The 23547-nt window shown below is 45.2% G+C and overlaps 1 protein-coding gene across 4 annotated transcripts in view; it reads left to right on the top strand.

Moving 5' to 3' along the window:
- LOC123378274 overlaps positions 1–23547 on the top strand; it is a 208266-nt gene that overhangs the window by 121311 nt on the left and 63408 nt on the right. For 3 of the 4 annotated variants that reach the window (XM_045031861.1, XM_045031858.1, XR_006582537.1), the window contains exons 5-6: positions 1672–1714; positions 2550–2614. The exons of the other annotated variant lie outside the window; for it this stretch is intronic. In XM_045031861.1, the coding sequence (XP_044887796.1) occupies positions 1672–1714; positions 2550–2614 (108 nt within the window). The remainder of the gene's footprint in view (positions 1–1671; positions 1715–2549; positions 2615–23547) is intronic. 4 annotated transcript variants of the gene reach the window in all.

Raw genomic sequence — 23547 nt, forward strand, 5'->3', positions numbered from 1 at the left:
AGCTGCAGACTTACTGAAAACAGCTTAGCAAGTGCTCCTGTCTCTAGCACCCAGACACCCAGCTCCCAATGGGATCCAAACCCCAAATAAATCCGTTTTACTCTGTATAAAGCTTATACAGGGTAAACTCATAAATTGTCTGTCCTCTATAACACTGATAGAAAGGTATGCACAGCTGTTTGCTCCCCCAGGTATTAATTACTTACCCTGGGTTCAATAATAAACAAAAGTGATTTTATTAAATATAAAAAGTAGGAATTAAGTGATTCCAAGTAATAACAGACAGAACAAAGTAAGTTGCCAAGCAAAGTAAAACACACAAGTCTAAGGCGAATACACTTAAGAAATTGATTGCAGATGAAATCTCACCCCCAGAGATGTTCCAATAAGCTTCTTTCACAGACTGGGCTCCTTCCTAGTCTGGATCCAGCAATCACTCACACCCCCGTAGTTACTGTGTGTTATTCCAGTTTCTTTCAGGCATCTCTTGGGGGTGGAGAGGCCATTTCTTGAGCCAGCTGAAAACAAAATGGAGAGGCTTCTAGGGCCTTTTATAGTCTCTCTCTTGTGAGTGGGAACCCCTTTGTTCTTCTGTGCAAAGTCACAGCAAAAAGATGGAGTTTGTAGCCACCTGGGCAAGTCACATGTCCATGAATGATTCAGCTTTTTGCAGGCCAATGCCATTGTTTACATGTTAGTTTGAACATTCCCAGGAAAGCTCAGATGTGGATTGGCGTCTCCCAAAGTCCATTGTCAGTTAAGTGTTTCTTGACTGGGCACTTACTGAGAATGGTCCTTTCTCAAGAAGCTGACCAAATGCTTCACTGAGGCTACTTAGAATCAAACACATTGAGATACAAGTACAAAGCCAATATTCATAACTTCAAATACAAAAATGATACACACATACAGGCATCATAATCCTAACCAGCAAACTACAACCTTTCCATAGACACCCCACTTGGCCTCCTCTGTACAAGACCTGAGGCAACCACAGGACCTGGTTGCAACAATGAGCTATATGGTCACAGTTCATGTCAATAGCGTCACAATTGTGTTCTCTCTTTGATGAATCTTGTCTTTATTCTGGTAGCATCACAAATCAGTCTGGCTGCCTGCAATACTTAACTCCTCCTAACTCCTAAAAATGCAGTGCATAATAATTGAGAGTGATAACTCCTGACACCACCTAAATTATGGAATCATAAACAGAGAACATTTACTACCATAGGCAGTATTATTTACAGTACAACAGTGTGTGAATGCTGAACTCTGTAAGTGATTTCTGATTGGATTTCACATTTAACTTAGGATAACTACTTTGATAAAAGCCCTGAGAGAATAGTACCATCTTGTAGCTTTTAAGTGATTGCTATAGTATGCCATTATAAATCTTACATTCTTCAGTTAGATATGCTAAGTAGGCTTTTTCTTCCTTTACTAATCAAAAAATCCCCCCTTTTTATACAGTACTCAGAATTAAAATTAATATTAACGTTGCTCAGCTCTGTGGTTGGGGAGGGAATTTCAATGACTTTAATAAGAAAGTTAATTTCATTTTTGGAAGCGAAATGTTTGAAAAAAAGAATACAAAGCGCAGAGTGCTTGACCTTTTCTCTGGTAGGTCTCAGAGTGGTCTGTGAGAAATGGGACTTTTTGTTTCCTTTTCAGGAAAAATCTTTGAGCAAGACAAAACCAACACCTCCAAGATCTAGTAAGTTCTTGTTCTGTTAAATTCTACTTACCTTGGGTGCAGATTCAAATACTATGGAATGGATCTGTTCTCATAGAATCATTAAATGATTTGAGAGTTATCAGAGTTTGAAGGACTAAATCCTGCATTGATTCAGTTAGTTCATTCTCCTGTATCATTAATTTAGTTATCTTTAAATCATCTCTGCTAGATGATGTCAAGTCTAGTTCTGAGCATTACCTGTGATGGTGAATTATCTCCTGTGGGTTCACATCCACACTTGGCAGCTTATTCCATTGCTTAATTGCTGTTTTTGTCCCTGTTCACAGTCAGAGAAGAATCATGCCATCTAGATTCATGTTACAACCACGATCAAGCATCATTGTGGGTGCTTGGCTGTCATTTTTGAAAACAGCTGTAACTAGCAATGTTCTAGCACATCTTGAGTGTCTCTCCCCTTCTCCTAAGAGAGATGCTCTGAGAGAAGAAAATGAGGGTCACCAGTAAAACACCAGGGAAAATGTACAGAGATGGAATGCCTAATCTTGATTAACTCTTCACACACCATATATAGCCTGAATTCTGGGAAACACAGGGTTTCTCACTCCATCTCCAGCGCCGCAGGAAAGTTCAGTGGAACACAACAGAGTTTGGAACAACTCTATCATGGTGGCATTTTTCTGGACAGGTGGATAACTGTGTGCTCATCTGAAGTGCTCGTCAGCCAGGGGAGTCTGAGCTGCTTACACTAGGCTTGAATTTGCTCCCGAGCGTGTACCTGCGGGTAAATGACACTCAATGTCCAGTTTAAACCAGATATATTTATCTTAATTCTCATTTCCCCTTTTTTCCCCAGTGAGTGAACCTGGGATTAGAGCTGTGGGTTCAGAGAAGTGGACCCTGGTGACGCCGGTGCCACCTGTGAGTAATGGAGAGTACTTTCTAAATACTGCCATTTGAAGGGCCGGTGGGTGGTCATGGGCTGAGGTCCAGGACTCTGAGTCTGAAGGCCCATAATGTCTGTTCCCGGATCAACCAGATTTCAGGAGTGACGTAGCCCAGTCACTCAGTGGAACATTTGCGCCAAGGTCAGGGTCCACTTCCATTTTGGCACCCACACCATGAATGATGGGATACAAATCTGAGGGCTTGTGCCTCAGCCTGATTTCCAGGGGTATAATTCATAGGCATGTGCGGAAGGAAGGCTGCTTTTTAGAAAATATGATGCTTGCTTTGTGTCTCTGCCTCAATTTCCTCCTCTGTAAAGAAGGCCAGGAATGTTGCAGCTATCACTAATGTCTGCAGAGTGCTTCGAGATGCTCCAATAGAAAGGCTGTGTGGGAAAATCTTATTAGGATAACAATGATTACGTACAGGTATGTGGGGTTGCATCATCCCTATGCTGCCTTGGTGGAAAGTTACAGCAGCAGCACATCAAGAATAGAGGGGTTAGATAAAGTTGTTATGAGAAAGTTGGGAGCTAGCCCGGAGGAGGCAAACGCCAGGTGGCCTAGCTGGGATCGGTTTCAAGGTGATAAACAAGACCATAAATCAAATGGATTGCATGGGAAATGGGAAACCAGTAAGCAAAAGGCCATGCATGTGAAAAGTGTGTGTATCAGACAAAGAACCAATCAGCAGCAATGTGATGTTGGTGTGTCTGACGTTTGCTAATATGGAGAAGCCTATATAATATGATGCATTGTACTCAATAAACGATTCAGCTTGCAATCATATTGGTTGTTGTGCTTTATCCGGCCCGCATGAGAACGCAACACAGGTAGTAGCACAATATAGATCACTCACTGAATTATTCAGCTTTCCCTTCTCTCTCTCCCTTCTACTCCCCAAAGTGACATAAACAAACTCTGGTTTTAATTGGAGACTTTCATTTCTACCGAATGGATGTTACGCTGGAGTACAAACCCAGCAGCAGTGTTTAGGGAGTGGTGCGAGTTTGTTTCAAATAATATACTAGGGATGTTTTTCTACATTTTCAAATAGATCGATTTCAATTACAACACAGAATACAAAGTGTACAGTACTCACTGTGTATTATTGTTTATTACAAATATTTGCACTGTAAAAATAATAGACAAAAGAAATAGTATTTTTCAATTCACCTCCTACAAGTAATGTAGTGCAATCTCTTTATCATGAAAGTGCAACTTACAAATGTAGGTTTTTTGTTACATAACTGCGCTCAAAAACAAAACAATGTAAAACTTTAGAGTCAACAAGTCCACTCAAGTCCTACTTCTAGTTCAGTCAATCACTAAGAGAAACAAGTTTGTTTACATTTACGGGAGATAATGCTGCCCACTTCTTAATTTCAATGTCACCTGAAAGTGAGAACAGGTGTTCACATGGAATTGTAGTGGCTGGCATTGCGAGATATTTACAGTGCACTGAAGATTCATATGCCTCTTCATGCTTTGGCCATTGTTCCAGAGGACAGGCTTCCATGCTGATCATGCTCGTTAAAAAATAATTCATGAATTAAATTTGTGACTGAACTCCTTGGGAGAGAATTGTAAGTCTCCTGCTCTGTTTTACCTGCATTCTGCCATATATTTCATGTTATAGTAGTCTCAGATGATGACCCAGCATATGTTCGTTTTAAGAACACTTTCATTGCAAATTTGACAAAATGCAAAGAAGATACCAATGTGAAATTTCTAAAGATAGCTACAGCACTTGACACAAGACTTAAGAATATGAAGTGCCTTCGAAAATCTGAGAGCGATGAGATGTGGAGCATGCTTTCAGAAGTCTTAAAGAAGCAACACTCTGATGCAGAAACTATGGAACCCAAATCACCAAAAAAGAAAATCAAGCTTCTGTTAATGTCATCTGACTCAGATGATGAAAATGCACATGCGTTGGTCTGCACTGCTTTGGATTGTTATTGAGCAGAACCCATCATCAGCATGGACACACGTCCTCTGGAATGGTGGTTGAAGCAAGAATGGGCATACGAATGTTTAGCACATCTGGCACGCAAATATCTTGCAATGCCGGCTACAAAAGTACCATGCCAAATGCCTGTTCTCACTTTCAGGTGACATTGTAAATAAGAAGCAGGCAGCAGTATCTCCCATAAATGTAAAGAAACCTGTTTGTCTGAGCAATTGGCTGAACAAGAAGTAGGACTGAGTGGACTTGTAGGCTCTAAAGTTTTACATTGTTTTATTTTTGAATGCAGATATTTTTTGTACATAATTCTACATTTTGAAGTTCAACTTTCATGATAAAGAGGTTGCACTACAATACATGTATTAGGTGAATTGATAAATACTATTTCTTTTGTTTTTTTACAGTGCAAATATTTGTAATAAAAATAATATAAAGTGAGCATTGTACACTTTGTATTCTGTGTTGTAATTGAAATCAATATATTTGAAAATGTAGAAAACATCCAAAATATTTAAATAAATGGTATTCTTATTGTTTAACAGTGTGATTAATTGTGATTAATTTTTTTAATCACTTGACAGCCCTAGTACAGATATATATATATATATATATATATATATATATATATATAAAAGCATATTTCCATAAAGCCTTTGGGTGGCACCGTCACAGGAAGGATCTGGGGAAATGGCCTGGCAAGATGGCAGTTCCTGAAAACTCCGAGGTTCAACTCTTTGTGGCCTGCCTGACTACTCCAGTGCAACAAGGGAAGATTGCAGATGGAATGCTGGGTTCTTCAGCATTCCATGCTAATAGTCTCTATCTCTTATCTAGTGCGCTTTATGAGCAGATCACCGTATGCTTTACAAAAGAGGCCAGGGTCATTATCCCCATTTTACAGGTGAGGCAATTGAGGCATAAAGGGGCATTGAATTGTCTAAGGTCACCAAGCAGGGCAGGGAATAAAACCCAGGTCTCCTGAGTCCCAGTATGGTGCTCTAGCCCCTAGGCCACACTGCCTCTGGGGGTTGGCTTCATGCTGTCTCTACCACTGCTACCGGACTGGGGAACAGCATTCCATTGCTCCTGCATAACCTCTTCTTTCCAAACTCAGCTACCCAAGAGAAAATATGAGAATTTATCCTTTTGCCAACAGTCATCTACTTCCTGGGAAGTTTGTAAATTACAGAGGAATAAACAGACAATAATTTGTGCTTGCGTGATAATGTGTTTGATGGAAATATAATCTAAAGAGTAAAAGGTTGCTATATCCGTAGCACATCTCAGTAAACAAGCGCCATATCCTGTTAGTGGCAGGCTTCCTTACCCCTTCTGAAGCTTACTTCATGCTTTTCATTCTCTGAATGCTGTGTGCTAACCCAGCACACTCATCAGTGAATTAGATGCTGCCTTTCAGATTTCACCTCAGAGACCCAGCTGGCTCCATCTCTAGGTTTTGAGAAAGTGGCTGAAATGCCACTGGTCAAAATGACTTTTTGAAGGATAACACTACATGTTTTCAGCTCCCTCGGTGATGGTAGATAAATAAATAAAATACATTCTCCCTCTAGCAAAGTGGATAAAAAAGAGTAAAAAGGGACTGAATGGGGAGAGCAGAATGATCTCTGACTCCACAACGTGTCAAGATCAAGACTAGTAAGATGGTGGAGCCTGCATTGTATTTGTTGACTTTGTGTAATATCTGGCCTGTTGACGGTATTACATCACTCCTGGCTTGGTCTATTTATGTTGGGTTTAGAGGTAAAGATCAAAACATCCTGTGGCATCTTATTTTCGGAAGTTCCCTGGGGTTCTTAGGGCTAATAAAAATAATCCACAGTAGTCAGAGAAATGCTGGAAAAGTTTGCAGGTTGTTATCTGGTACCACTAGTCTAAACACGCTTCTGCTGCCCAGAATCCCAGTGATTTCACTGTCTGTGTGTCACACTGAAGCCTAGAGTGTCTGTTGTCTTATAGATTATTAGGGTTGGAAGGGACCTCAGGAGGTCTAGTCCAACCCCCTGCTCAAAGCAGGACCCAATCCCCAGACAGAATTTTACCCCAGTTCCCTAAATGGCCTCCTCAAGGATTGAACTTGCAACTCTGGGTTTAGTAGGCCACTGCTAAAACCACTGAGTTATCGCAATGGAAACAGCTAGGAGCAGACAGAGAGTTCTTTTTGTTTAGAATATCACAAGGTTCAATCATTGCTGGGATTCACCATCTGTTTCTGCCCAATTTTAAAGTTGTAGGCAGTGTTATTGTAGCCATGTCGGTTCCAGGATCTTAGAGACACAAGGTGGGTGAGGTAATATATTTTATTGGATCAACTTCTGTTGGTGACAGAGACAAACTTTGAAACTACACAGAGCTCTTCTTCAGGTCTAGGAAAGGTACTGAGAGTGTCACAGCTAAATACAAGATTTACCCCTGGGGGAATTCTGCACCACTGCGCATGCAGAATTTGCGCAGAAGTTAATTTTTTTTTTGCACAGAATTTCCTTTTCCTCCACACAAATGGGCTGCAGAGCTGCTGTCCGCCACTGGGGGCCACTGGGCCTGGCCGAGCGCAACTCAGAAGTAGAAGACACTGCCAGGGGGAGGGGGAGGAGGAGCTGGAGGGTTCCCGGCAGCTGCAGTTCTCAGCATGCCCTGAGGGAAGGAGGGGTGGCAGGCAGGAAACTCCACACAAGCCCAGGACCCAGCATCAGGCTGTTTCTCACTCTGGATCCCTGGACTCTGGGGGAGAGGGGGGGGTGAGTTTCTGGGCTGGGCAGGCAAGCTGGGGTCTGGGGGAAAAGGGGCGTGAGTGTCTGGGCTGGGGGCGCCCCACGGCTGAGCACTGCAGGACAGAGGCTGTGAGTGCCTGTGGGGGGGGGGCACAGCTGGGGTCTGGGGGTGCAAGAGTCTGGGCTAGGGGGTGCCCCGCGGCTGATCTCTGGAGGATAGGGTGTGTGTGCAAGTGTCTGGGCTGGGGGTGCCCTGCAGCTGGTCTCTGGAGTGGAGGAAGTGTGGGTGTCTGGCCCTCCTACTGGGCTCTGAGGGGAGGGGGTAGAGAAACAGGGTTTTACTAGGTTGTCGTACGGGTTTCCTTAACTCTGCTCCTGGAGGAATTGTTCTGTGCCTCTATTGTTACAGACATAGTTGCTGATAGGTATTTTGAAATAAATTACCAAAATAATTGAAACTGGTGTGATTATATTGTGTTATTTTGAGAAATGAAACTATGCAAAATTTTAAAATATTGTGTGTAAGATGTTTTGGTGCAGAATTCCCCCAGGAGTAAAGCTTGAACAGTTAGTTTAGCCAGGCCCGGCTCCAGACCCCAGCGCGGCAAGCACGCGCGTGGGGCGGCCCTTTCCCGGGGGGGCAGCAGATTGGGCCGGCGGACCTGCCGCAGTCATGCCTGCGGGAGGTCCACCGGAGCCCCGGGACGACCGGACCTACCGCAGGCATGACTGCGGAGGGGGCGCTCGTCCCACGGCTCCAGTCGACCTACCGCAGGCATGACTGCGGACGGTTCGCTGGTCCCGCGGCTCGGCTGGACCTCCCGCAGGCATGCCTGCGGCAGCTCCAGCGGAGCCGCCGGACCTGCGAACCGTCCGAGGTCCAGCCGAGCCGCGCGACCAGCGGACCCTCCGCAGTCATGCCCGCGGGAGGTCCGCTGCTCCCGCGGCTCCGGGGCGCCTCCCGGGCATGACTGCTTGGGGCGGCCAAAAACGTAGAGCCGCCCCTGAGTTTAGCATAAGTAGTTAGCACATAGTCTAAGGGACGAAACTATCTTTTCAATCTTGTGTTTAGCTGTCACACTCTTAGTATCTTTCCCAGACTTGAAGAAAAGCTTTTGTGTAGCTCAAACCCATCTCTCTCTCACCACCAGAAGATTTTGATAAAATAAATTACCCTCCCCCACACCTTCTTTCTCCAATTGTAAAGTTCTCGGCCATGTTGGCTTGTCTACACTTTACAAAGTGCGCCTGTATGGCAACCTGGGTTGGGAAATGTTACGAGGGTGGGAAAGTTTTTTCTGCTCCCTTTAGTGCAGCTTGTGCCTCCTCTACTAGGGGACAACTGGAGGCTTGTGAGTCCCCTAGCACAAGCTAGAGCCACCTAAATTGCACTGCTGCCTCAGTGGCCCCTATGGGTCGTTGCAGGAGCACAGAATCACTAGGGTACAGGCTGACCCCAGCCATGCCATCCCTTCTCTGCCCCTCCCATGACATGCTGAATGAGGGCGTCATAGGAAGGCAGGGGCTGGCTGGACCCAAGGGGCTGGAAGGTCATGGAGGAGGTGCCAGCAAGTACATCATCTTTCCCTTTATGTCCATGTCCAGTTAAAGGACAGTTTAGTCCTGACGTAGCAATGTTCAGCCATCAAGCTGAGAGTCACTCAAGAAATACTCAAGATGGAGATTACATTTCAATTCATTTAAGACAGTGAATTATGAACTATAATCACTACATTTACAAAAAACCCAAACCATGAGTGGCTTGTCCATGCTGTGCTGGTCATAGAGAGGAGGAGAGGAATCCGAAGCAATCAAAGTCCGTGTTTAGCTCATACTCGGTCAATATTTCGCTCTGCACAGCACTGATCGGTGTACTGCTGGGTTAGCAACAAAACAAAAGCCAAAGCCCTTATTCAGCACAATTTTCAAGTGTAGCAGAAGTTTCTCATCCTGTTTCCTTTCTTGTTTGTACGTCTCCCCTAATGAATCATGGTGGACCGGTTTGTGCTTTTAAATGAGACAGGACAGCAGGTGGGTAAATCCTCTTCTCTCTGGCTTCCTGGACTGTATCTCCATGTTTTGGCAGTATCTCTGGAAAGTAACAAAATAAATAGTGTTGGCTTGTTTTCCCCCCTTTGTTGCAAGTTGAATTTACGCTCAGAGAGCCACTGTAGGATTTTTCTATTAACAGTTAAAAGCTTAAATTTCACATCTCTCCTAAAGATAATGCTGATGTTCACAGCCTCTGAAAGCCCTTAGATCAATATACCATGTCCATATTACCAGCACTGAATCCAAAACATTACGGTACAAAGCTCATCCGCGACAAGGCTATTAGTTATATCCCTGCTACAATATAGCCTTGTTGTATGTATAATTAGCTTTACCCTTGATTCATGAAAACTCAGACTATAAAGCACTTGAAACACAGATGCTACTGCATCTCCCTTGCATAGTCAGCTCTGGTTTTCCGACTCGTGTATAGCATGTAGTCGACAGAAAGAGAGCAAGTTGTATCCCATCCTGTGAGAAGAGGGCATATTCTCCTCTCAGCAGGGGCAATCCAGCCCTGTAGAACCAGCTCAGGGAATACAGACTCTGGAACATTTTCCCCGTGTGTCTTATTTTGCTGATTGGACTTTATATGGGTTTGGGTTGTGGCTGGAGAACCAGCCGTTGTGCTTCCTTGCAGACGTACTGGATCCACAATGGGATATCCATCAGAGAGTCAGTGCTGCTTCAAGCAGCATTAACTCCCACAGGGCCTCCTGTCCTGAGCTGCTGTCAAGGTAGATGGAAGGGCAAGAATCAGCGTGGCACATGGCCGTGGGCAGCTGTGTGTGTCATGAGACATCTGCTTGTTTAGCTGCCAAACTTCCTGCCCAGTCCACAAAGGATGACAACCCATCACCCCCATCCCATGACAGACCTGTGAGAAAGAAACTGGGTAAATAGAAACTCTCACGTTTCCTGCTCCCTGCACAAATATTTCTCCTCACACAAAGAAGGCCGTGGCCCAGTGAGTGTAAATGATAAAATACATACTGTGCCATTTTGCCATCATGAACAAGGGCCCACAGGCTCATGGCAGGCACGTGCCTTGCTCACGTTTCACAAGCCTTGGAGAAATACTGGGAGTGGCTTCCTGAAATTAGAGGCACGGTCAGGGTCAAATCCCTTACTCTTGCTCCCTTCCGGAGCAGCTTTAAAAGGGGAGAGTAAGTGATTTAAAGCCACCCCAAGGCTAGTATAGATCACTGCTGTTGCCTTCCTGAAAGCCAGCTCTGTGAAAATGCTGCCCATACTTCTGTGAGTGTGCTGCTATTGCTCCTTGGGGAGCACTATATTTGTGGACAAGATGGATGGTAAAGTGAAATGGTGGCTAATGGGTGATATTTCACACTAACAATATGCAGCAAGGATAACCTGTTTGCCTTGTACCGAATGCTGTTTAGTGTACAAGCTTACACGACTGAGTGTTGGGGCACCCTCTTTATATCTTGACTACTGTTGTAACCAGTATAATGATCTGACTAGTTCAATGGGGAATCTAGACTTGCTACTTAAACCAATATTCTGCTTATACTAGGAAATCAAGCATAACAAGAATCTGTTTCTTGTTATTATCAGTATAACCAATGTACCAGTTTCTCAGGGAAACAGCTTCCTAGGCTTTTAATGCAACCAGTTCCCCATGATAAGCATATCAGTTCTCTAGTAAACCAAAAACATGTCTCCCAGTATAACCAGGGTACCATTTCCCCCCACTGTAAGGCACCAAACCACCTCATTTGGTTCCCACTGTAACTGATGCCCGCTTCCCTTTATCCATATGGAGTATACAGGTAGGTGAGTGTCGCAGTGTTGCTGTTTGGCTATTGCACATTTAAACATCTAGAAGCCTGTTGAGGCAGTTCTGATTTTTCCCAAGGAGACTTTACTTTTATTGGCTTCTCCTTCATCTAAAACAGAAGTTATTCAGATTGAAGGTACGTGGTTGCGTTTTCTATGCACAGAAAAACAGCAGTTGGGGTAACTAGTAATGCCAATTTCCAGTGTAACCAGTGCAGCCAGTATGCCAGTTTCCCTGTAGAGCAATATTCCCATTTAGCACCCCTTAATCGTCCACTACTTCAGTGCTTAGCATAATAAGGGTCTCTCTCAGTGGAGCTGATTGCTATGGTTACAAGCCCTCTGCTGCTCATTGGTCTCCAGGTGCTGTAAACGGGGAAGCATTTATACTATTTGTGGAAATTCTGCCTCTTTCTAATGTGGCACATCTCTGAGCCTTTATACTATGCTTTTTGCATTGGTCCTCCCATTGCTAACTCGCATGGTTTTGGTGGGAGAATACAGGGTTCAATTTCCATTGTGATGTTTGGACAAAGGTTTTGTAGTAATCCCCCTCCCCACCCCCACAATGCTTTAAAGAGTGAGTCTGACCAGATTGTGCACCACCAGCCTCTTAAGGTTGCTTAAAACAAAGATCCACCTCCTTTCCCTCCACAGGGCAGCCACAATTTCTGTCCACGAGCTCACCTTAGCACGGTGACTGTTCAGGTCTAGCATTGTTAGCAGGACCAGTGACCCCAAGAATGAACAAGAGTAGGAGGACCATAATAGTGGTCTGTATTTTGAAGAGATCTAAAACCATAGAATCATAGAAGATTAGGGTTGGAAGACACCTCTGGAGGTCATCTATTCCAACCCCCTGCTCAAGGCAGACCAATCCCCAACTAAATCATCCCAGGCAGGGCTTTGTTAAGCAGGGCCTTAAAAACCTCTAAGGATGGAGATTCCCCCACCGCTCTATGTAATCCTTTCCAGTGCTTCACCACCCTTCTAGTGAAATAGTGTTTCCTAATATCCAAGCTAGATCTCCACCACTGCAACTTGAGACCATTCCTCCTTGTTCTGTCATCTGCCACCACTGAGAACAGCCAAGCTCCATCCTCTTCAGGTAGTTGAAGGCTGCTATCAAGTCTCCCCCTCACTCTTCTCTTCTGCAGACTAAATAAGCCCAGTTCCCTCAGCCTCTCCTCATAAGTCATGTATCCCAGCCCCCTGATCATTTTCATTGCCCTTCGCTGGACTCTCTCCAATTTGTCCACATCCTTTCTGTAGTGGGAGGCCCCAAACTGGATACAGTACTCCAGATGTGGCCTCACCAGTCTTGAAAAGAGGGGAATAATAACTTCCCTCAATCTGCTGCAATGCTCCTACTAATACAGCCCAATATGCCGTTAGCCTTCTTGGCAACAAGGGCACACTGTTGACTCATATCCAGCTTTTCATCCACTGTAATCCTCTGGTTCTTTTCTGCAGAACTGCCGCTTAGCCAGTCAGTCCCCAGCCTGTAGCGGTGCATGGGATTCTTCCTTCCTAGGTGCAGAACTCTGCACTTGTCCTTGTTGAACCTCATCAGATTTCTTTTAGCCCAATCCTCCAATTTGTCTAGGTCACTCTGGACCCTATCCCTACCTTCCAGTATATCTACCTCTCCCCCCAGCTTAGTGTCATCATCTGTGAACTTGCTGAGGGTGCAATCCATCCCATCATCCAGATCATTAATGAAGATGTTGAAGAAAACTGGCCCCAGTACTGACCCCTGGGGCACTCCGCTTGATACTGTCTGCCAACTAGACATTGAGCTGTTGATCACTACCCATTGAGCCCAACGATCTAGCCAGCTTTCTGTCCACCTTATAGTCCATTTATCCAATCCATACTTTTAAAACTTGCTGGCAAGAATACTGTGGGAGACCGTATCAAAAGTATTGCTAAAGTCAAGATATATCACGTCCACCGCTTTCCCCATATCCACAGAGCCAGCTGTCTCATCATAGAAGGCAATCAGGTTGGCAGCATCAAGTGCCTGGAATTGTACTAGCTGCATCCAGTTGTGACGCAGGCAGCGTGATATCAAATAAAGGGGTTTATTTGATCCTTCTGGCTTGTGTCTGTGTTGTAGCTACCTCTGTGTCCGATACAAAAGCCTGGACACATTGCAGTTATGGCCACCCCCAGCTCAGCACCAGCCAGTAGGGCTAAATGACCATAAAGTGGAATCCAGGCACTCTTAAGGAGTATGTCAATGAATGTGTTGTGTTCCCCACAGATATCTGCCTAGAAGAGAGCTGGCTGAATATTTTTTCTATTTTTTGTTTTTGGCAAAAAATATCTTAAAATGCTCATTTTGCCTCGGACAAAAAGACTTTGTTTCCTTTGAAAACTTTAATGGGAAATACAATTTATGCGACCGGGGCCATTGCCTCGCGGGGCTCTCCCCTCTGGGGCAGTACAGCTTCACACTACTTGGATTTACCAGCTATGTCTATGTTATAATCAAACACCCGTAGTTGGCCCATGGCAGCTGACTTGGGCTCGGGCTACGGGGCTGTGAAATTGTGGTGTAGACATTTGGGCTCAGGCTAGAGCCTGAGCTCTGGGACCCCGTGCTAAAGGCAGCAAAGGAAACTGCAATGCCGAGAGGCACAAAAAGAGCAGAAGTAACTGCAACAGGAGGAGTAAATTAGCTGTTTGGATGATTAACTCCTTGGTCACAAAAAGACTCTTTTACGTATTTGTGTCGGTCCTGGGGTGGCTGGCCCTGTAAGGGGAGTCAGGCCCCAGTGCTGTGTGATGGGCTGCTTTAGGGGGGAAACAAGCCTGCCTGTAAGCAATTAGCTGCCAGCCAGCCTCCTGGGCAGTCAATTGACTAATGAGCACCTGGGCCTGAAAAGGCTACAGAGCTCAACTGGAAAGCGGTGCTCTTAGGGTCAGGCTGCTCCTACACTGCCAGAGACACCAGTCAAGGAATGCTGTTGTCTGCTGAGCAGTCCAGACCCAGGGAGAAAAGGACAAAGGTAAAAAAGGGGCCAGCTGAAGTGCTGCTTGGAGGCCAGAGCATCCCTGAATTAACCATGACCCAACAGAGAGGGCTGGGTGTCCTGTGCCAAGATGGGAAAAGTTGAGTGGGAAATCCCCTCTGCCCCAAAGGAGGGCTGGGACGTCCCCTGCTCCTGAGGGAGAATCTGCTGGCTATGGATGCCAGGACGTTGGGCCTGACTAGCAGGACTGGGAACTCCTGAACCTAGAGGTAGGGTTTTTTGGGGGGAAGTGAATTAAATCAGCTAGACTTCAGGAGAAGGAGACTATCGCGAAAAGACTCTGGATGACTGATTTCTTTCTGAATCCTGGGAGGAGGAGGAGGAGATTAGTGGGATGTGCGGGCAGAGCCTTGTCATGCCATGAGGGGGCACACTGGGGTGTCTCCCTGCCACAGCATGTAATGAAATTTAACAGGTTCCCCACTATGTTCTTTCTGGGATTAAAACATCTTCTTATATAGGGCTTGGACAGCTCCAAGAACTGCAGTACAAACATCCCACAAAAGCCTCCTATAATTAGAGAGAGAGAGAGAAGGGGGTGGGGGCAGTGGGGGAGAGGAAACCCCCTTCTTGTTCTTCATTAGCTAGCCATGGGGGTTTCTCAGGGCCATTTTCCTGTCCCATATCTCCTAGTGTCAGTTTCTTTCTCCTCCCTTCTATTATCCCTGCTCTCTTTATGTATTGCTGACGTACCTGTCCTAGCAGCTCATTGTCTCTGTGGTGACCAGTAGCAGCGTTGCCAACTCTTGTGACTTTTATCCTGAGTCTTACAATATTTGGTGCTTTTTCTTAAAGCTTCAGCTTCTACAGTCATCTGAATATGTGAAAACTGAACTCTTCAGGCTTGCTGAGAAAAGCTTGGGAATATGACCTGAATTCACCCTAAAGGTTCAAACACCAGAAGGCAGATAAAGAGTCCCCAATCTATTTTTAATGAACTCTCGTGATTCTAAGCAAATCTCATAATATTTATGGGTCTTACGTGTGATCTTAGAATGCTTGGGTATGTATTGCAACACTGCACTAGATACCTCAGGAGTTATGGTCACACTGTACGTGTCTGTTATCCTTTCCAGTTTCTGGTGTTTGTTTTTTATGTGGACATCACTAAAGACATCTGTTCAATGTGTAGCAGTGGTAAAAATAATAATCATAATAATCATCATAAAAAAGGATGCATTAGAAAGAGGATAGTATAATATGGAAAATATTCTAAATTCCATTGCAAAATTGAATGACACATCTGCCCCTGCAATACCATCTGTAGGCTTGCCTATAGCTTTCATCACTGCCTAGGCACATCCTTTCAAAAAGGGCATATCCATTTCTTCAATGATGAAGCCAGTTTATGTATATTTTACAACAGGCCCTAGAGCCCCAGCCATGATCAGGGCACTGTTGTAAGAGACAGTCCCTCTTCCAAACAGCTGTCAATCTAAATGGACAAGCCAGACAAAGGAGGTACTTCTCTGTGCTCTTCAGCGGGAGTAAGTGACTTGCCCAAGGTCACACAGGAAGTCTGTAGTGGAGCTAGGAACTGAACCTAGGTCTCTGGAATCCCAGTCCTGTGTCTTAATAGCAGAACCATCCTTCCTCCCATTTTAAAACCCCTAGAGCTGGTGTGGAAGGTGGGGGATCCAAGTTCTCTTCACTGGTTGCAAGCAAAGAGCCAGAAGGCAGCCTGCCATTTCATATAGTCAGCCTGCTGTTGCCCTGATCTAGCATGACAAATTGGTGTTCCCAGAGTGGCAGCAAAGTAATCAGACTGTGACAAATGGTTTACTTAGAGCAATTTGTTTTCATTTTACTGAAAATTTCCGCAGTCTTAACAAAAGGATTTTTTTTCTTTTAATGATATTTAAGCGCTGTTGGAAACGAAGGGCTCAGACTAGCCCGGAGATGATAGAACAGCACCGTGACTCAGTGGAGAGCGGTGTTCTGGAGCCGCATGGGATCTCTTGGTCCATCTGTGGCTGGTGTCGGCACTAGAGTTGAGGGGCTGGGGCAGGTTATCCCCCCATTACAAAGGGTGCAGTAGATTTACTTTTGTCTGCCTTTCTCATGGAAATTGCACTACTTGCCCCTAGAAGAGGTCCACCTAGGTAGGGATGAAGTGATGGAGGAGGAGAGGATGCATAAAAGCCTTTATTTTCCTGTGCTGTCAGTCTGGTTCCTTTCACAATTTCACCACAATTAAGCAGCCAAATTAAAATAAAGAAGCTGTTTCGGGCGATCAAAGCAATGAAAGTGAATCGGGAATGTCCTGGTTCTAGCCAAGACTGTGCCATTGCCTGCCTCTGTGACCTTGGGTAACTTCACTGGATCTTCTTGTCCCTACCCATAACCCAACTATTGAATTGTATGAAAAAGCAGTAAGAGCCAGTTAGGCCTTCTCCAGGCTAGAATTTAAAGGGGGAAGGGGGAAGGAGATCCCATTACCTAGTTCAATCAGTTTAACACCTCCTAAAATTCCAGTCAAAATAAAGCAATTGCATGTTAGCCTGTGCTAAAATGAGTTAGGCCTCGGAGGATCCTGAGGCATATTTAATACATACTAAAGTATTGCTTTGCCTTGACTAGACTCTGAGGAGGTAACACGATCTAACACCTTTAAATCCTAACGTAGAGGGGGCCGTAGGGCATGCCCGTGCTACAGTGGCACAGCTACAGATGTAGTGCCGCAGTGTCGATGTTTCCCACATCAATGGGAGAGTTTTGTCCATCAATGTAGTTCCCTGAGAAGCGGTAGCTAGGTCAATAGAAGAATTCTGTCTGTCGACCTAGCTGCATCGCTACTGAGAGGTGAAGTCCGATTTGACTGCAGCACTCAGGATGTGAAATTATTCACCCCTCTGAGCAGTGTAGCTAGGCTTATCTAATTTTTAAGCACAGATCAGGGGTGAGAGGGACCAAAAGCTGCTGCCGGGAGCTGAAACGCAGGAATACAGGATTTTCCATGCTATGGCCGGATGCTGAAGCCTCTATTCTAATTCTAGCAGTAGTGGAGACTGAGATTCAAGAAGAAGGGGGAAAATCTCCCCACGCTTGCCTAATTGTGCCCTACTAGTGGATAATTCCTTCTGATCCCTGTAGTGATCATTTTATGCCCTAATGCAAGAGAATTCATTTCCCCTGTGGTTGCACAAGATGGTCTCTGTATAGCCCCACGTTAGGTCAGCACCAGCAAGTCTACCCATAAATACGGAAGGTGGTGGTAGGGTATTCACAACCCTACTAGGCAGGGGGGGTCTAGAGCCAGCCCATGCTGCTCGGGAAGTAGTTGGAACAGTAAAAGGAAGGACACGGCCACAACCCCCATTCAATATCTCTCTCATGTGGGCTCATTACTAGCATGCCAGAAGCCATGATCTAAAACCGTATAGAGCACCAGCCATAAACTAAACATGTCATCCCTTAGAAGAACCCTCCGGGCCAGGAGATGATGCAAGCACCACCTGCCCTCCCTCACAGGCAAATGCCCCTAGGGTGCAGTTTACAACCCTTCCAGTGGCAGGCTGAACCTAGCCCAGTAAATACAGATGTTCTATTGGTCATTAAATAAGCCAGCTCCAGGAAAAAATGAGGCGTGAATTAGAATAAAAATACCATTCCCTGTCCCCCACCCACCAGGCAGCAGGGAGACCAGCTGCCCTAAACCCATCACCAGCTTTACAATGGTCTTCATTCTCTCCTCTCCCCTCTCTCTCTCTCTCTCTCGGGTATATCTTGCGTTTTCAGTAGCCAATAATAAGCCACTTCCATGGACTGTAGAAAAGAGGCTGTAGAAGCACTTGTAAAAATAACAGCCACCTATACCAAGCTCAATCTAGAGTGCTGTGTGGCTGCTTTGCACCACGCCGCCAAAGGCATCGGGGCACAGAGCCCGTGTAACTGGCCTTGGAGTGATTGCACTGTTCAGGGAGAATCTTGCAGTGGCAGAGGGACTTCTACCCCCACCGCCAACATAGGGGTGTGGCCGGTAGAAGCGGGCTAATCTGTGCCTTTAAACGCAGGCTAACTAGGTGACCACCTAGGAGGCATCAGCTAAAGCTATTCTAGGGCGACACACATAAGGGGGCCCTAGAATAGGAGTGGGGCCACTGTGGTCCTTTGCTGATAGGCCAGGGCCAAACTCTTTCAGCTATGGACTTTCTGCTCCCTTCCCCCTCCAAAAGAGCATCTGTTTCTTATTTTTGAGTCTCGGGTGTGCTCAGACATTGGATTTGTAGGCTCCCGTTGCATCTCCTCCAAAGCAACGCTGTAGGCAGAGCACAGGATTCTGGGGTGTACTGGGGGTAGCAGTTACACCAAGGATGGCCCTGGTGGAAGGGAGATGGAAGTGACGGGGGTAATGCTGGGTACCCTCAGCATCTTGCTGCCGTCCTGCAGGTTGCTGCCAATCAGAGCTGGTCAGAACATTTCTGTCAAAAATAAAAAACGTCTTTTGGAAAATGACATTGAGACTAAACCAAAACTTGTGACCAAAAAATCGATTTTGATAAAAATGCTAAGGGAAAAAAACGGATGTGGAAGAAAAACAGTACTGCCAAGGTGTCCCGTTTGGATGGTTTTGGAATGAAAAGTTTAAATTCTTTCGTTTTTTCAAAATGACATTTCATTTTATAATTCATATTTGTAAAATGTATAAAACGAGTTGAAATGAAATGTTTTGATTGACAATGGCATTTTTCAGAATTTTTTATTTTGGTGGTGGTGTTTTGTTGTTGTTTTTTCCCCCGGTTTGGGATGAACTTTCTTTTTCACAGGACAAAAAAAAAAAAAAATTCCAGCTATCTCTGCTGCCATTTCCCCCTTCCCCGTCTCTTTGTCTCTTGTCACACCTATAGACATCCACTGGAACTGTTACACTGATAAGGTTAAAACTACTCATTGTTGCGCTCAAGACAGTAGTAAATGGCATCCTCTAGTCTGTGACCTGCAGGAGGTCAGACTAGATTACCTAATGCAGTTGTTCCCAAGCCTTTTGCTAAGACCTATGGCATCATGTCTTTCTGGGGGGGGACCCACTATTGTGTCCGTTATTTACTGTTGTAATTTGTTTTAAAAAAAAATAAGCCTGGAAGAAAAAAAATCCCCAAAGCTTTGTCCTTTGTGCACTGCCAGTATCCTTCTTCAGCCCCCCTGTCCTTGGCTTCCCACCCTCCCAACCCCCTTGCTCTCCCAGCCCCACCGCTTCTTATGGATAGAGAACTCTACTAGGGTTGTTGTTACACCCCTGTTGTTGGTCATCACTCCCAAGGGAAGTAAGACATAGGCTTCAACAACATGAAAGAAAACACCAAACCACTCCCTAGGCAGTCTCTGTCCTGGGAGAGAATTAGCATCTCAAAGATCCTTTTATGTCTTGGCGGGGAAGCTAACTGACAACAACAGAGAGACCCCTCTGAGCAAGGACGGCCACCCCCGCATCAAAGAGCGGAAAACTTCCCTTCTCTCAAGCCTCCTGCTTGGCTACCCCCAGCCCCATTGCTTTCGCTCTCTCTCCCTCAGCCCTGCCCCATCCTGCAGTCCCGGCTGGCTGGGAGGCTCCCATGGAGTGACTGTGGTTGGAAAGCAAGCCTATCCTGCCCTGCCCCCATAGCAACGGCACCTGTCTGTCATGGCCAGGCCCGGCTCCTTGCTCTGGGCATTGAGACCTCGTGCGCATGGTCACAGTGCCACTCAGTTATGGCCCAGCTGATCCTCCCCTTCAGCTGGGCCAAACCTGAATGGTGCTGAGTTCCCATGTATCAGGTTGCAGTGCCACTTAGTGGAGGTCTCCAGAGCCAACTGCCTCTTTTGTCTGCCCTGGGGGGGGGGCTCATTGGGGGGTGAGCGCTTCTGGGGCACATGTAGGGAACAGAGTTACATGAGGGCAATGACAGGCAGCCCACCTATGTAGACCCTTCCTGCAACCCACTGGTGGGCTGGGACTCACAGGTTGGGAAACACTGATCTAATGTTCTTTTCTGAGCTTAGTATCTATGGATAATTGTTTGCAGCAGCTGAATGATAGTTTGTAAGCAACTTGCTGAGGATCAATCACTTTGTTTATAAAGCACCAGGCGTGCCTATATTGCTGCATAAATAATATTTACTATTCTGTAATAAACCAGCTGCGTGGTGCAACACACATGGTTTGGGGTGGAGAAGAACAGTTTAAATCTCTCCAATTTGTTGTAATAACAATGGGATTCTGCAAATTGCCCAGCAATGGTTACATAGCGAGTCTGTAGGTGTGTTTCTTGGCTCAGTAAATTTCCACTGTATTAGCAGATATCCGCTTTGCAAATATACTTGAAAATGTAGTCGCAACGTATAAATCATTTGAAATGTTGCACAGCAGAATGTCTTATTGGCTTTGGGTGGTACAAGTTTTATGGTGTTTGCTAATATGACAAATTGACTTAACTGAGACCACTATTACAATAAGGCTTTCATAATGTATTAGCAAACATCATAATGCAGTGGAAAATTATTTGTGCTAATTTGACCTCCAGAAATACATTTAAATAACGTGTTTGACTCATAATTACAGTGAATAATTTATCAGCAGAGTAAATCTGATGATTTTATACAACCTGTCAGTATCTTGTTCCTATGAATGCTTTACTGTCCATACATATCCATTAGACTGAGGGACTCAGGCAGTTCAGAGTGTTGATGTTCAGTTAAATGTTGTGCATAAATAAATAAAGTTGGATTTACAACTTTAGATCCCCATTCACAGATATCTGATGCCAAAAAGAGAGATTATTTATTCAAGAAAGTCTAGTCTGCATCGTTGAAGCAGACTATTTTTAACACCTTGGGCGAGAAAAAAGCAGCAGAAGAATTTAACATCCCAAACATGTCAAGGTTGGGAGGGAGGAAAAGTGAGAAGGGACCAAATCTTAACCTCTTCGGTGGGCACTGGAAGGTGCTAAAGGTTTTATTGTGGTTCTGATGTGCTGGGAGGAGTGAGCTGTTGAGAAGTCATGCAAGGGAACTCTATAACCCCTGTGCATCTCAGTAGCTTTACAGAGTGTCTTTCCTGACAGCGTCACAAGGGGGTGTGAAGAGTGAGGGCAATAATACTGCAAAACAAAAAATTCCTACAGCCAGCTAGCCATGTGCACAGGAGTTGTGCTCTCATGGAGACTTGACTTCAGATGCTTTGTTTTCTTCCTTCATCTTGCCTAGCAGCATGTTGTGCTCTTTGTATTTGGAAGTTTAACATTCACAGTGAAGGAAATCCTCTATTTGGACACACTGTGATAAATTTGGAATTTTACAGAGGATTTAAAAAAAAAAGAGTAAAATGAATCCTAAGCAAATTGGGAAGTCCCTCAACAATGTCCTCTAAATATTCTGCAGAGTTGTCTTCCCCCTGTTCCAAATACACTATTTGTTTAAAAGTTGTAAGGTGTTGAATTCAGGGAAGCTGCTTTGTTTAGACACCTGCAAGAAAGTTTTTGGCATGACAGCATGATCTGTGTTTTCACGTCCAGTCCTGGCCTGGCTTTTCAGATCCCAACTGTGAAACGGCGTATGTAGAATAGAAGGATACTTCATTACTAGGACTCTCTCCTTTCTAATGCTTCATTCCAGCTCCACACATAAGACTGCCTTACATGAAGGCAAACTCCCACAGCTTGGTGTGGTTCAGCAGAATGCAGCTCTGCCTATAGGCCCTCCATAAGGAGAGCTGGAGAGGGTTGTTCTGGGTTGGGATTTAGAGATGAGGGTCATAAAAAATCCTTGGTCCCTGTGTCACCTGCTGTATGCACACAGCAGGTAAAAAACTAACTTAAAGCAGCAGCTGAGGATTACCTCTGCCACCGGGAAATCCTCAGATTGCCCATAGCCAATTCTACACCTCATTTTATAGAGAACACCTGGTGCAGGACCATATGGATGGTGCTCTGCCAGATCCTTGGCTAATGCAGCCATTGGCTGCAAGGGGATATAAGTTAGAGCAATCTTATTTGTCAAAATAACACATAAGGTGACACTCCCCAGCAGCCCCATGTGCCCTGCTCTCTGCTCCCCCCCACCCCATATCCCATGCCTCGTCACCTGGCCCCACAGGCAGGGTGCTGTGAGCAATGCAGCCTCTTCCACTCCCTATCCAGGAGTGGCTGTCCTATATTCTGGCACCAAAGCAGACCCTTGTGGGTGAAAGGCACATTCTGCTGGAGAGGTGCTTCAGTTATATTTTCTGCAGAGGAAAAAAAATCTGTGGGGGATATGAATTCTGCGTGTGTGCAGTGATGCAGAATTCTCCAGGGAGTACAATCTATAAACAGAATAATGCAAATGTAAACCCTTTTTTTGCCTTCCTTTGCATTATCCTGTGTACCAAATAGTACCACATTACCTATAGAAATGCGACTATCCGGAACACTATAGCAATGCTACTTGCAGCAGCTGAGTCTTGACCTGCTGCTCACAAACAGGGAAGAAATAGTAGAGGAAGCAATAGTGGATGGGAACCTGGGGGGCAGTGACCATGAGATGGTCGAGTTCAGGATCCTGACACAAGGAAAAGGGAAAGCAGTAGAACAGAGACCCTGGACTTCAGAAAAGCAGACTTTGACTCAGAATAACATGACGGGGAAAGGAGTCGAGGAAAGCTGGCTATATTTCAAAGAAACCTTATTGAGGTTGCAGGAACAAACCATCCTGATGTGTAGGAAGAGAAGTAAATATGGCAGGCGACCAGCTTGGCTTAACAGTGAAATCCTTGCTCGTCTTAAACACAAAAGAACAGCTTACAAGAAGTGGAAGATTGGACAAATAACCAGGGAGGAGTATAAAAGTATTGTTCAGGCATGCAGGTGTGAAATCAGGAAGGCCAAATCACACTTGGAGTTGCAGCTAGCCGGAGATGTTAGGAGTAACAAGAAGGGTTTCTTTAGGTATGTTAGCAACAGGAAGAAAGTCAAGGAAAGTGTGGGCCCCTTGCTGAATGAGGGAGGGAACCTAGTGACAGAGGATGTGGAGAAAGCTAGTGTACTCAATGCTTTTTTTGCCTCTGTCTTCACAGACAATGCGCTGCATCCGAGTGCTAAAAAACAGTTCTGCAGAAAAGGACCTAGGGGTTACGGTGGACGAAAAGCTGAATATGAGTCAACAGTGTGCCCTTGTTGCCAAGAAGGCTAATGGCATTTTGGGTTGTATAAGTAGGGGCATTTCCAGCAGATCAAGGGATGTGATCATCCCCCTCTACTCAGCACTGGTGAGGCCTCATTTGGAGTACTGTGTCCAGTTTTGGGCCCCACACTACAAGAAGGATGTGGATAAATTGGAGAGAGTCCAGCGGAGGGCAACAAAAATG

The sequence above is a fragment of the Mauremys mutica genome, chromosome 10 (assembly GCF_020497125.1).
Source record: "Mauremys mutica isolate MM-2020 ecotype Southern chromosome 10, ASM2049712v1, whole genome shotgun sequence".
In the NCBI taxonomy this organism is placed as follows: domain Eukaryota; kingdom Metazoa; phylum Chordata; order Testudines; family Geoemydidae; genus Mauremys; species Mauremys mutica.